This window comes from Acanthisitta chloris, unplaced genomic scaffold (genome assembly GCF_000695815.1).
Source record: "Acanthisitta chloris isolate BGI_N310 unplaced genomic scaffold, ASM69581v1 scaffold4530, whole genome shotgun sequence".
In the NCBI taxonomy this organism is placed as follows: Eukaryota; Metazoa; Chordata; class Aves; order Passeriformes; family Acanthisittidae; genus Acanthisitta; species Acanthisitta chloris.
In genome coordinates, this window is record NW_008653197.1 from 15,432 (window position 1) to 30,348 (window position 14,917).

General features: G+C 45.0%; 1 protein-coding gene across 1 annotated transcript; it reads right to left on the reverse strand.

Annotated features, from left to right (window-relative positions):
• Positions 1-828: 828 nt before the first annotated feature.
• On the reverse strand, positions 829-14,551 carry WBSCR16 (Williams-Beuren syndrome chromosome region 16; the record flags this gene model as incomplete). The annotated part of the gene is made up of 11 exons (XM_009079823.1): positions 829-906; positions 2,470-2,555; positions 3,835-4,008; positions 4,964-5,048; positions 6,452-6,633; positions 7,650-7,734; positions 9,344-9,395; positions 10,466-10,532; positions 11,396-11,524; positions 13,926-14,067; positions 14,483-14,551. Coding segments are annotated over 11 exons (1,149 nt in total), but the record flags the coding sequence as incomplete, so codon positions are not given.
• Positions 14,552-14,917: the final 366 nt, after the last annotated feature.

The window sequence follows — 14,917 nt, forward strand, 5'->3', positions numbered from 1 at the left end:
GCTTATTTACCTTTCCCCTGCAAACAGGTTCTCACTCTGAAACGTATTCCTTGCATGTTCTGACACAGAAATGCTGAAACAGCCACCACTGCCTCCAGGCCACAGCTGTGCATCCAGCTCCTGCACGGGACAGCAGCCAAGGCATCACACAGCTGGGGGGGGGCCAGCACAACTTCTTTTCCAATAAAAAAGTTACATAATAAACAACTTTCCTTGAGTGCAAACAGGTTCTCACTCTGAAACGTATTCCTTGCATGTTCTGACACAGAAATGCTGAAACAGCCACCACTGCCTCCAGGCCACAGCTGTGCATCCAGCTCCTGCACGGGACAGCAGCCAAGGCATCACACAGCTGGGGGGGGGCCAGCACAACTTCTTTTCCAATAAAAAAGTTACATAATAAACAACTTTCCTTGAGAAATAGTTTGGCTCTGCCCAACACTGACCCCAGAGCTGACAACATGCAAAGTGTCCGTAAATCTATGTCCTGTGCTACAGATTTCATGCCAGTGTTCCTTGAGGCAGATGCTCTTCATCCTCAAGCACAGAGGGGGTCATCAGCTGGAGGCCGTGCTTCAGATTCTCTGGGAGCTCATCATGAACCAGCCAGAGCACTCCTTGCATTTTCACATTCCTCAGGGAATAAACTTCCTTCCTGCAGCCAGGCCAGTGCATTTCAACGACGCAGGGATGGCAACACACCCAGGCACTGCTATGACTGTCTCTGCTCACAGCCATTTGGCTTCATGGAATGAGTCCTCCTTTCCAAGGAGCTCGTCACCAGCTTTCCCCATCGCTCTAGCACAGCCCTGAGGCCCAGCAGCATTGCTAGATAAAAGACTTGACCATGCTTACCATGTGATCTACTCCACAGGCCACATCCATCACCTCACCGGGAACAGTCACCTGCATCAGACATACAAGAACATGTTATTTCTTGAGCTGGTACTTTGCACCTGATATTTCCTGTTTCTCACTCTCCTTCTGCTCAACATGCCAGCTGGTTTCACAGGGAATTGTACCAATGGAAGTGGCAATTTGAAAACCCAGAGAGCAAGATCCAGCACCAGGCATGCTTGTGCACCGAGCTGTGAAATATTCCTCTTTTCCCTTCACAGGAGCTCATAAAGCTCTGGAACGACAGGAAGAGCAGGCTCACTAGCAGACCGTGAGGAGCCTGCAGCCTCAGCCATCTGTTCAGCAACAGAAGCAGCATGACTGAACAGAGCGTAATATCCAGACAGCAAGAAGAGGATCTGCCCAAGCACCACAAGGATTTGCCTCTTCTCTCATCAGCAAGAACTGGAACAAGGCAAAAGCTCAACTCAGCCTGAGGCAGTTTGTGCTTTGATGCTATGAGACCAGCTCCTCACTCCTAAAGTTACAGATCCTTCACTTAAAGCTGACTTCAAACTTGAGGAAAGCAGAGGCTAAAAATGCAAGTTTTTCCTCAGAGCTAAGGGAGAGGACAGCTGGCTAGTTCTGGGCAGAAGGTCACAGACAGGGACCCCGGCACGCTGCCATGGTACTGTCAGACAGGAGCTGTCTGAAGGAGCACAACCCCTATGCCCACACTTGGGGAAACCTGGACATGCCAAGTTTGGTGAATTCAGAAATCCCAGTCAGCCACAGCAGTGTGATTTTAGGCAAATGCTCCAGAGTTGGTCCAGTTTTGTTCATTTTTAAAAGGGGCACAAAGCACACTACAGGAACACATCCACTGCAAGTTCAGACACAGACAGGGACTCCAGGGTGGTCCAACTGACTGTCTCCCTCCTCTCCCACTTGGCCTTCATGGAGACCAGGAACATCTGTTACGCTGAGTGCTGAACGCCAGAGCCAAAGACTCTTCTACAGCGGCTGAGTCTGGCTCCCAGAGCCATCTGAGAGAAGGGAGTGGAACTGGAAGCACTGTGAAACAGCTATGAAAACAGTTCAGTGACTAAAGATCTCCTACTGTAACCTCACAGTCAGTTCAGTGACCCACCACCACAGCTGGAAGGAAGCCCAACACTATGTGGACCTGCTGCCAGTACACCAGACCACTATGTCCAAAATGTTCACCTAATTTAGGTGAATAATGAAAGTCTTCTGGGACAGATGACCAATACTGGTGGTTTTCTTTGCAGCATGTACAAAAGTGAAGCACCATGGGAGAGAAGAGGCAATAACGGCGGCAGATAAGACAACTATGGAGAGGCAGGAGATGAGAACAGTTCAGATGTGATGGCACAGGACCAGTTGCTATTATGGGATCCAAAAATCATTGCTGGCATAGCAGACTAAAATATTTGCTGAATATCTCCATATAAGGACCTCTGGAAAACAAAGCACTTCTACAGTCATCTTAGGTTTCCACTTCTTTAAGAATTACTTGACAAAACCACAGAGCAAATGATGGTCCTTGTCCTCGGGATAAAAGAAACTAGCTAAAGAGTAGACTCTTGGCCTTAATACCACCATCCTTACCCTCCATGGGAAATACTGGTCTTCCATTCTTCCTGTTCCTAGGCATCCTCTTAGATTCTTGCCCCATACAAACAACTCTCCTCTGTCTATACAGGAGAAAAAAATTGAAAAGAGAGTCATTAAAAAGGAAAAATTCTATTTGTGATGCTGGCAAGTGTGGCTACAGTGTTTCTGTGAGTAAAGAGGATTATATAAGCAGTATGACAAGCACCAAATTTACTTCAAGGTACAATAAATGTACTTGTGCTTGGGGAAAATGATGCCTAATGAGCAGGTCAAGCAACGAGTTCTGTGCATAAGTCTTTGTTTACCCCTCTTACAGCCCTGGCTTTGGAATTTTATTTGAATAAAGAGATTCCAGGGAATCACTGGTGAAGTGAATCATTTGTGCTGGAAATTAAGACAATTGCAGCTGATCCATATCAGCTATCTGCACAGCAAATCCCGTAAGCAAGTCAGTGAGATCTGTCCCAAGCCATCACCTGGGGATTATTTGGCTACCTGATAGAAGTGCCCTTCTAATGACAGCTGGGAAAAGCAAAAACTGTGTTCCACAGAGTTGGACAGTTTTAGGCTCCTCAGGAAAACATGCAGATCTCGGAAGAATTCAGATGAGCCCCAGAGCAGAGGCAATCCAAACACAATCTATAACGTCAGTACAACTCAATCAGAACACGGTTTCTAACACTCCTGAACACCAGGAGCAGCCAAGCTCCAAGCAGCGTGCAAACAGACCGACAGTGGCACACACAGCTTGCCCAGAAGGACAAGGCCCTGGCACTGGGCCCTCACCCCAGACACGGCCTGCGGCTCTCGGCCTTGCTGCTCTCGGCCTTGCTGCTCTCTGCTGCTCGATGGCACCTGACTCTGGAACACCAAACCCTCCACAGGCTGGGACGCTGCACTGGGCACACAGCACACTGTGCTCCTTCGCATATTAAGCGCCTGGGTCTACCCACCTCACCTGCTAACTCAGCTGGCCAGAAGAGCCAAGAAACCCTGACATCTAGTTCCATTTAGACTCAGTTTTAATTCGTTCACTTATCATTCCTGCTGCTAAAGTGCAGCTGACTGACTCATTCTGTACAGGGAAATGAAAAAACCTTCCAGGTTTCCTGTTTGAGAGATGTATTTTGTTTGCTTTAGACAAATAACACTTTCTTAATTACAGCACAAGTTAGCTCAGTACATATGCCAGAAGACATGGTGACACCTGTGAATGTGCTGCCCGCTCCCCCTGCATTCCAGTGTGCCTTAGTTTCAACAAAGGTGGGTGTTTGTATTTTTTCCTTTGTTTCTTTCTTTTCTTTTCTGCCCATAGCACAGCAATGTGACTTCTCCATGACAGCATGATGAAAAACTTACTTGTAAGTGCCGCAAACTGGCTGAGCCCACAGCGAACATGAGCGACACAGATGTCCGAACTGAAGTCTGACCAGCCGAAAAGGCTCGGTGGGATCATCTCTGGCACTGAGGTCTCTGTTAGGTTCGGTCCTTTCCCAAGAATTCCATATCCCCAGACAAAAACATTGCCTTCTTCTGTATTATATTAAGAACATATACTGTAAGAAAGTCTGTGTTTGTGAAATTTATGCCATGACCAAGAGTTAATCAGAACCAAATGTTCCTTTCTCCCAGAGCAGTCTAGCACCTTTTGATTATTTAAAATCTGCAAACAATGCATTCCCATCCAAATGCTTCAGGTTTTTTCCTGAGCTGTGCAAGCTTCCCAGGCCAAAAGCGTGGGCTGGATAGAATACTTCAGCTTATGGACTGATGGGACAGAGGTTGAGGGCTTGTTATCGTGGCTTTCTCCTCTGAGGCATGCCCAATCCAGGAGGAGGCTCCTCACTCTGGCTTAAGCTGGGAAATGCAGCAGTTGGACAGCGTAAGACAGAGCAAGTGTCTGTGTTGGCTACCTCTGTTCCCTTCATACCAGAAGCTCAAATGTCATCACAACCACCACATCACAAATACATCTTCCTCCAGATAATCCCCTGCCTTGATCCTTCACTTGAGAGACCCTCTGGCTGTGCTCCCCAGCCACTGACAACCCAAACAACAGTCACTAAGAACCTGCTGCAGTTTCACTGCTCTTAGAACTTTCTGTTTCCACCCTAGTTTATCAAGACATATATACACGTCAGATTCCTATGGAGTCTGAAGGGCTCCTCCTTCTCTCAAGGGTTGCCTTACTTCCTCCCTACACCCACAGTCATCATTGGCCACACATGGCCCGTGAGACCAGCAAAAGGAGACCAAAACAGCAAACAGCAGCCATGCTCTTGTTCTAGTCTGCAGAAGCACTCTTAACAGCCCTCACTGGAAACAATGCACTAATGAAAACAACTCCTCTAATACATTCTTAAATCACAGGTTTCTCAGTCTCACAGCTTTCCCCATTTCCAGAAAGCAAGATGCTTGTTCTATGATGTTACAAACCACCTACAGCATGGCCCTGCACTAAAGAGGATGGTCCAAGAAGTGAACTTGCCTGTTAGCACAACGTTGCCAGTCCCTCCACAGGCAGCCTCCTTTATCTTCCCAATCTTGAATGGCAAATGTCGTGGCACATTCACCTGTATGTGGTTGCAGGAGAGTTGTCAGAGACAAGGTAAACTGCAAACTAGCCATACATTTTTAACTTGTCCTCTAGCTCTGGCTAGAGCTTACATACACTGGATTCCTGATACAACCTTCATTGCCTGAATAACAGAATGAGAGCAAGTTCCAAAATTTATAGAAAAACTACATGAAATTCATTCAGGTGAGGACAAGGTGGAAAAAGTTACCCTCTGGAAAGCTTACATGCATGGCAACAAAGCTGGGAATTCCTAATGTCATCTTCTATCCCTGACTCTCCCTGTCAGACACAAGGCAAGAGGAAAGCACGGCTGCAAGTTTTCACGATGGACTAGATCACTGAAATTAAGTGAAATTGCAATGGCATTTTTGAACAAACTAGGGAAAAATCACTTGAAGAAAATCACTTTTATACAGTCCAACACAACAGAAACCTACACAATTTGACACATGTAAACAGGGATCTCTGATTTCACAGCTCTTTCACACCATGTTTTGGACTTTATCTATATTGCAGGTAAGGCTCCTGATTTTGGCAAACATGCCATTCATCCATTTCAGACCACTCTGACCTCCATGGACCACCCAGCCAGGAAACTACTACACTGCATAACCTGATCACTGCTTTCAGGCCTTACAGGTCTGTATTTAGCCCTACACCACAGGTACCTCAGGAAAGGAATGGGAAACTAAGGTTTCTAAAATTTTGCTAAAGCCCTTCTAATGCAATTGTCTGCTTAGCCTTCTACCAAGTATTAATTAATTCCCTAACTCCATTTCCTAAACTAACTGTTAAGATGAGGTTTTTTGCATAATTACCTCAGTACTGTAATGCCTGGCATGAAGTCAGCACTGTATTTCTGCCCCACCTAAGTTTGTGCCAAAAAAACTTTTATCTGTGAGACACTGGAATTTGTTTAAGACTCAGTTATAAACCTACTATGGATATTCATGAAAAATTCACTAATGTACAAGCTGACTGGAAGCAACTTCCAAAGGCCACCTGGACCAGCACCATGCTAAAAGTAGGACTACACAAACCCCTAGATTAGACTAATCCCTGTCCTGAAACTAGCACAAGCACTTGAGCTGGGTCTCAATTTGGGACAGTCCATGGGATGGAGAAAGGAGAACATGGGGTTCTTAGAACAGACTAACAAACTGGGGTGAGATGACACAAGCCTTTGCCTATCAAAGCTGGGAAACAGTGCCCTAAAACTACACAAACATTGTCAGCTTGGTTTTGTAAGCACAGGTAAAAGCAGCTTGCTGGTGGTGTTAGTTTATATTGCTTTATCCTGCTATCAGAAGAAACCAGAACAGGAACAAGTGTGTAATGTTTACCTCTGTGCACAGCAGCTGAACTGAAACACATAAAAGCACCCCCAGGCCAACTGACCTGTGTGGTATCTGTGACAGATGCCAACTGCAAGTACTCCGAATTTCCCCACCCAAAGACATCTCCTTCATCTGAAACAGCCAGACAGCAGTCCCCACAGGAAGAGACCTGGATAATGTTTACTCCAGCAATGTCACCACGTAGCTTAGTAGGAACACTGGTGATATTGTAGTGTCCAAGACCTGAATGGAAAAAAGGTAGAGATGAAGAAATTTTTTTTCTAGACACACTTTTAATACCTGCATAGGACCATTCTGTCATGTTCTAACCAAATCACCCTTCCTCCAAAAGAAATCATTCTGTCCATACTGCTTAACTCCCAGCTTCAATGGACAAGCAGCCACAAACATCAATTCCACTAGCCAAAGTTACCTCTCTGAAGTACGCAACAACTTTATACAATCACACCTGGAAAAGTCTCATCTTTTTTGTCTGCATGGACCAAAGTGTTCAAAGAACAGTAACCAAGTCAGGCAGATAGCTCAACAGAGGTGAATTTTCACAGACCAGCTGCTTCCTGTCTTCTGCCAGGAGAGCCACAAGTGGCAGCACACTGCAGTCAGTTAGACAACAGCAAGGGGAGTAGCAAAACAGGCTGGAAAGCTAATGGTTTACATGACAAATTGCTGTCTGGAAAAGAGACCGGAACATAGATGATGGAAAGATGGACTACAGTACATTGGCACAGAAGAACCACACGAAGAATGCAGTTTTTGGAGCAGCCAGAAGGACTACACAGTAGGAATGACTGTGAGGAAGTTTTCTGACAGCAAAAGGCACCAGAAAAAGGGCCTGGCCAGAGACCCTGTGCTAAAACAGCAGCAGCCACCAAAGGGTTCCATCAGTTCAAAAAAGCAAAAGCAAAACAGACCCAGAAATGAGAATCAGGAAGGCAAAGCCTGCACAGAATTGGGGAGCTAAGCTGCCCACGCCATTTTTCCACATCCCCTCATAAGCTTTACAGAGCAGACACACTGTCTTTGGAATGTATGCTTTGATTGCTAGCATGGCATTCTAAAGCTTCTCCAAAAATGAACTGGATTGTCTCAGTCTGGTTACATAAAAGTACTGAGAACATCTGCACACAGCTAGCAACATACCAGCCCCTTTCTGTCCACACCTGCACATATCACAAGCTCTGAATTAGGACAGCTTGCTATATTAATTCCCTGAAAAGCAAGCTGACCTGAGCTCTTACCTGTTTGCCCATCAGCTCCCCATCCACATGCATAGACTGTGCCTTTCTTGGTTCTAAACAGACTGTGGTCCTGCCCACATACGACCTGCACACAAACAACAAGTCAGAACTTGTCAGGAAAGGTCATGTGTTCAGACGCAATTTAATGAAGCATTACTGGCAAATAAATTTATCAAAGAACCTCTAGAGGGTCCATCAGTTCAGATTTTGACCTTTCTCTCCTGATCAAAGAGCCCTACAGACAGTGAAAGCCAAGAACAGCAGGATACAACAGAGAAAACAGCAGAATTTTCTTTATGGAAAGTGATGCTGCAGTTGATTTGTTCTTGAGATCCAAAACAAGGGAAGAAAGCTCAATTCAGCAGTACAGCACAATAAAACAGCAAAGCGTAAAGAAGAGCTCTCCCTTCCCAGAGTGCTACCACATGGCTCTGCATGCCAGCTAGAAACTGCTATTGATTCCTTGCCATGTAAGCGCTCTAGGAACACAGCTGTTCTCAAATCTACATTTATGTTGAACTAGCAATCATGTCTGACACAGGCTTGGCATGAACTGAAGTCAAGCTCTTCAAAAGCAGACATTAAAAATTAGCCAAAGATTAAAAGGATTTAATCAATAAGTTAAGAGAGTTACTGCCAGTATGAAGCATGTTGCTGCTGTTATGGAAGCACAAACAAGCACCAAGAATTCAACCCCTTGAAAAAATAAAACCATGGCAAGTCCAACAGAAGTTTACAAGCCTAATTCAAAACATTTTTAGGATGTACCATGGCACAGTCTCATCAGGTGGACCTAAAAGAATGACCCTTGTTTGGAACTGGAGCAATGTTTGTCCACAGAGTACAGCTGCAGGGCCACAGACATACTAAGGAACTGCTCCTGTGCCTGGGAATACTGCAGCCATGGCAGGTCTAATAGTAACTGCTGCTGTAACTGTAACTCTAACTGCTGCTCTGCAGTCCCTTGCTCTCCTAAGAACCTGCTCTAGAGAAATGCTGGCTAGTCTAACTGGACAGTCTCACAGCTCATTTTTGAAAAAGGAAAGACAAAAGTCAAACTAAAACAGCTCCCAAGCAATATAAAAGTGCCAAAGTGGAACAAGAAGTCAGGACAGGAAGAGGTGTCAGAATGACTTCCCTGTACTGGGGAGACCAGAATTAGGCACAGTACTCTGAGTGTGGCCTCACCAGTTCTGAGTAGAAAGGAGAAATCACCTCCCTTGACCTGCAGGTAACACTGCTCCTAATGCAGACCAGAGTATTATTTGCCTTCTCTACAGCAAGGGCACAGTGCTGGCTCACAGTCAACTTGGTGTCCCCAGGACCTTTTCCACAGAGTTGTCTCCCAGCCAGTCATCCCAAGCACACGGTGGTATCTGGGTCTGTTCCTCCCCAGGGGCAAGACTCAGCCCTTCCCCTTGCTGAACTTCATGAGGTTCACTAGGCTCCTTTCTCCAGCCTCGGGATGGCAGCACCACCCTCTGGTTCACCAGCCACTCCTCACACTTTCACATCATCTGCTAACCTGCTGAGGGTGCACTCTGTGAGAATGTAAACAGGACTGGACCCACAACTGACCCCTGGGACCAGGCACTCATTCCTGGCACTCAGCTTAACTTTGTGCCCGTGACTGCCACCCTTAGAGCTCAGCTGTTCAATCTGCCTGCAGAGCTCAGGTCAAATGTTCCTCTTACCTGGACAACTCTGCTGTCAAACTCCTTCAGCTGATGAATGAGATGGCTTTCACTGCACACCGAACAACCACCGAGAAGAGAAAAGGCAACACAGAGGATTCAGAGGATTGCAACTGAAACATGCGAAGGTAAACCTGCCAAAAGCCTCTTTATTATTGCCAGAAGGGAGATATGTTCACATGTGGTTCCACTGCAAAATTACTGCAGGAAAAAGGAATGTGATTTTACATTCTCTTATTTAAGAACTGTCACTTTTAAATATAACCTCTTGTGGGAACTAGGGGTGGGAGCAACCCTCAAAGATGGTCCCTAGTCTGGAACAAACACAGACACTACTGCAGCACCAATACAAACACTACACTTAACCAGAGATTAACCCGGTATCTCAGAGCACTGTGCAGTGCCAACATCCTTGTCATTCTTTCACAAGACCAGGAATCATGAACAGTCCAATGACTAACTTCCAGTATCAACAAAGGCTACCTAATTACAGCTACTTTCTCAAACTCTGCAGACCAAGTGTTGTAGATCCCAGAGAAAGCAATGAACAAGACTTCTAGGTCCTGCCAGGCAATCAGAAATTTCCAACATATCCACTTACTCCACTTCCCACTATCCACTTACTCACTGCTATTTTACAGAGCATTTTGAGCATATGCTTTGGTGGAGCCCACAAAAAAACCTATGAAGGACTCCAAGGTAGTTACAGCAGAAACTCAACAAAGGGACTCATCTTTTGTTATTAAATGGCATTGCTAACATCCCTAGGAGCTACACATGTGCTCTGAGCCGCTAAAGGGAACAAGCCTGAGTAGGAACACCAATTACCACAGGCAGTTTAAGAAGGCTGGGGGTTCTCACTAAGGCCTGAGAGAACTGCCCCATGTTGACATCCTTCTGTCTTTTGTGAATGCAGTCAGCAGAGTGCTAGTGCCCAGCGTGGGCTCAAAGCCAGGCTGCTTGTATGACACCTGCAGCACAAAAGCCTGTTCTCAGAATCCTTAATCTTAAATGGCATGCTTATACTACCAGACTCTTCCCATCCTCAGGCTTTTCTGCAGGGTGGTTTTCATGCAACTCTGTTTTTAACATTAGGAAAGTTCAGGATCTTTGAATTCTCACCTGTAAATTTCATCTTCAACAACCTTCCGGCCACACTGTCCATAAGAATTGTTTCCCATTGTGAAAACTGAAAAACAATGATAAAACACATTATTTTTATTACTGTCCAATCTCCTGAAAGCTTCTTTTCCAATCCACAGAATATCTGCACGTGGTTCTCAATCTGAAAGGTGGAGCACAGCCATGGAAAAATTGGCACAAGCTTTCTTCAAAGCAAGTCCACTTGAATTCAAGTGACTGAATCCATTTTCATCAACAACACCTGGAGATATTATTGCAGGCACAGCAGCAGTACCTGGAGCCCATTGGTTGTTTGTCAGGAATTGCCTAGTCCATCCTGCCGTTGCCAAGGAGACTCAGAAATAGATCAGCATTCCCACAGGAGCAGTAAATCAGCCAACCAACAGCTCACCCACCGAGAAGCTGCACTGAATCGCTCCGTGCGGCCCTGAAGCCACTGCACCAGAGAACTCCCAGACATGTGGAAGGACAATTCACAGACAGGATCTTCTCTGCAAAGGGCTATTAATTAATTAATTGATTTTCTAAATGTAGCACTCCAGGACTTCAATGGGAAAGTAACATGGGAGCAGCGGCAAAGTCTTCCAAAGCTGCATTTAAACACACGTCTGAGTGCACAAGACAAACAAGCACTTCAGCTGGGCCTGGGGCTCAATAAACAAACCTAATTTTGCAATACTTGTAGTGAAAAAGTTCATAACACATTTAAAGTATGAGGCAAACAGAGCTTGGGGCTCTCACTCCCTCCCAGCAGCAATCCCACAAAGGCCAACAGCAGCTTCCATCCCATTTACAGTGCAGACAGCCCACATGGGGTCCAGTTCTGAAGGACAGAATACAATCTTTTCTGGAGCTTTTAATAAAAGCATAGTCAGGCATCCTTTGTCACCAGCACAAGCAATACTGTACCTCCTTCACTATCTGTCAGAATCAGGGAATGGGCTCTCCCACAGGACACCTGCAAGACTCGAGTCTGCTGTGGCTTCTCTAGCGGTAATGGAATTGGAGATGGTTCCAAGACATATTCATAGCCCTTAGCTTAAGGAAAAGAGAGAAATTTTAAGTCAGTAGCTTCCACAAAGTATATGCATGTATTTGCTGATCCTGCTATACATTCACACACTCACTCTTGCTTTGTTACAAAAGCAGACATATCTTAGAAAGTCAAGATATTTATCAAAGGGGTTGACTGGGTTTTACCAGGGAGGGAGGGAGAAGCCAAAAGCCATGGGGATGACTGAAGCCAATAATCACTGCCTAATCAAAAGTCCAGCATACCTAGAGGCTGAATGTTATTAAGGCTGCAGGAGACAGAAATAAGAAACTGAGGCTTTCAGCCATATGTTCAACCACTTTGGTGAATAAGGCTGGATTACTAGAGCTTAACACCAAGAACAAACTAAGTACTCTGTGCAACTGGGGATACTGCAAGCAAGGTACAAGAGCATCAATCACAAAAAGCAGCAGGAAATGTGAACAAAAAAAATCTTAAGGCTTCATATTTAAAGAACAGTAGATTAAAGGTCCTTTCAAAAAAAAGGAATGCAAGAAAGACTAGCTAGGCTAGCTCCATAGGGAATAAGAGATCTAACATTTATGAAAGAAAATGACATGCTGTACTTGATAAAGATTTAGTAACTTCAAGAATATGCAATCAGTTATAGCCAACCAGGGTAAATAAAAGAGCAGCAAAACATAAATCAGTACTAGGGAAAAGGTTATGGAGAGATAAAAAGCTCTGGAAAGACTCTCAAAGAAAGTCACTGTAACAAGTGAAATCAAATCCCAGAGGATTCAAAGCAGTATTCTGCTCACATGTAGCAACGCCTTAACTGGTTCTCACTGCCTTCAATACTAAAAAAAAAAAAAAAAAAGCAACAAAAAACCCAGAAAAACTGCACTGAGACAGCCCCAAAGCAGGGTGGCAGCACAAGAGGCTGTGTGTGCATGGCAGATGCCTGCTGGGCAGCAGAGCAGGAGCTGAAAGGCTGCCAAATCTCTGCCTAAAGAGACATGGGAGTCACATAGCAAAAACCCTTCTCCTTTCCCTGTTCCTTCCAGCAGAGCAGCACAGGCTACTGGGATCTGTGGTAATCATCACTGATAGCTGAAGGATTTTGGAGAAAAGAGGCAATAAGGTGGCTAAGGAAGAAGAGGGTGAGAGTGAAATATCAGTATTTTAGATACAATCATCTAAAAGTCAGAAGGTGGCAAATTCCCCTGGAGATGAAACATCTGCAGGGTGTTAGAACTAGCAGGTACCATACTAAGTTTGTAAAACAGTAATGAGCAGCACATGACACAGAGAGCTTGTCTGTGGGACATGGAGTAGTACCAGTCCCACTGATCTGCACCATATTTGCAGCAGATCCAGCCAAACACACTCTTCTTACTTAGCAGGGCTTGACCTGCAGAGTTATTTAACCTATTTCTGGATTCTCTGGCAACAAAAAAATCTTCAGGCCAGATGAAAAATGAGGCAATTACAAGACACTCTTGAGACACTGGCACATACAGAACTTAGACACTGCAAGAGCCAAAACCTTCAAAAGCAGAAGAGAGCAGAGGCTGCTGCAGTTCCTGCCTTTTGCAGCTGCTGTTCAAGCACACATTTGCTGTGTGCACACACTCTTGGGGATCCATCCAGTGTGCCAGGACAAAGCAGCAGCACTAGAGATCTCAGCATGCTGCATTGTACCTGCAATTTTCTTTTGCTTCTCCTCAAAGTTTAACCTTTTGCCCCTATCAAACATAATACACCTTAATGGATTACACTTACACACTATAAAGAGAAAAATTGCTTTTAACATGTTTTTTCTCATGGACGAATGTCTTCAGAGACAGATACTCCACAAGGAAGGTTTGTGTTTTTCCTATCTGTCCTTGGAGGAAGGTGGCAATGTTCTGCACAGAAATCATCATGTTAAGTGAACTTGAGAGCCTGCTGCAAAACAGAATAGCTGAATGACGGTTGTTTTCCTTCAAAATATAACTTGTTACTAAGATAATAAAAAACCCTACAGCATACAAAAAAAATCCATTGCCTGTATAAAAAGAGCTCTGTGGGAAAGAAATTCAGTTTTTAAGTGCAAAGGCAACAGAACTGAGCAAATAATCTTGCCAAAACTGTTTTATTACCTAGCCCCCAACCACTATCTACTATCCAACTATACAACCAACACTCACACTTTGCAGGGTAAACTTACACTCCTGCCTGGATGTAACTAAGTGCAGTGTACAGAACAGAGACATACCTTTACCAATCACAGAGCACAGAATACCACAGCTGAGTGCCAAAGACCTCTAAAAAACAAACCACAGCCCCACACTCTGCATCTAAGCTTCCTGACATTTTTCACACGCTCAAACGTTAAGTTTCCTGTCCCACAGGTATCCTGCAGTGCTACCCTGTAGGTTTGTAAAACACTCTGATCCTTACTTTGATCTCTTCTACTTCTCTGGAATCCAAGCTGAGAATCCTTGTTGAGCCCCATGCCCCACACTTTGGTGATGTCAGTGGTACTAGAAGCCAGCAGTGTGAATCCATAACCACAGGCAGCAGAGGATATCTTTGAAGACAGACAAAACACAGTATTCAGTTAGAAACTGTGGCTTAGAAAAGCAAGTTTCACCCCATGCTATTTGTTCATCAGCATTCACCTTCATTAAGCTACATCCATACATAGCCCAAATTCATGGCATTGATGGTCTTACAAAAATAATCAGAAACATTCTTCCACGATAGGCACAATGGTGCAAATTCAAATCCAACTATTTTGCCTGAAAGTTTTGGTTTTGTGTGCATACATCTTTATCTTTTTGCACTATTTTGGCTCCATTCAAACGTAACAGTCCTGTTTGCTCACCTGCAGCAGCATATTAAAGAAAAAAAAAGCCAACAGGGAGATTATGAGAATAACATTCCCATTTTACTCCTTTGCCAAAGAAAACCCATTATAAAAGCCATATGAGGAGTGGCTGAGGGCACTTGGTCTGTTCAACCCGGGGAACAGGAGACTGCAGCTTCCCAAGGGGCAGTGGAGAGGCATCTCTGACCTCTGCTCTCTGTGATCAGTAACAGGACCTGAGGCAACAGCTGGACTGTGCCAGGAGAGGGTTACGTTGAACGTCAGAAAATCAAAGGATGTTTGGGCACTAGAACAGACCACAGGGCAGTGGTCACGGCCCGAGCCTGACAGAACTCAAGGTGTGTTTGGCCAATGCTCTCAAGCACAGGGTGGATTGTTGGGGTGTCCTGGGCAGGACCCGGAGTTGGACTCGATGATCCTATGGCTCCTTCCAGCTCAGGAGATTCCATGAAAGCTCTGACCTTCTCTGCACTGGACAGTAGAGCACAACGAGGGAAACATGCAGGCATAAGAATAACCTGTTTCAACACAGGCTCCTGTTTGGCCAGGCAAGAGCAGCCCT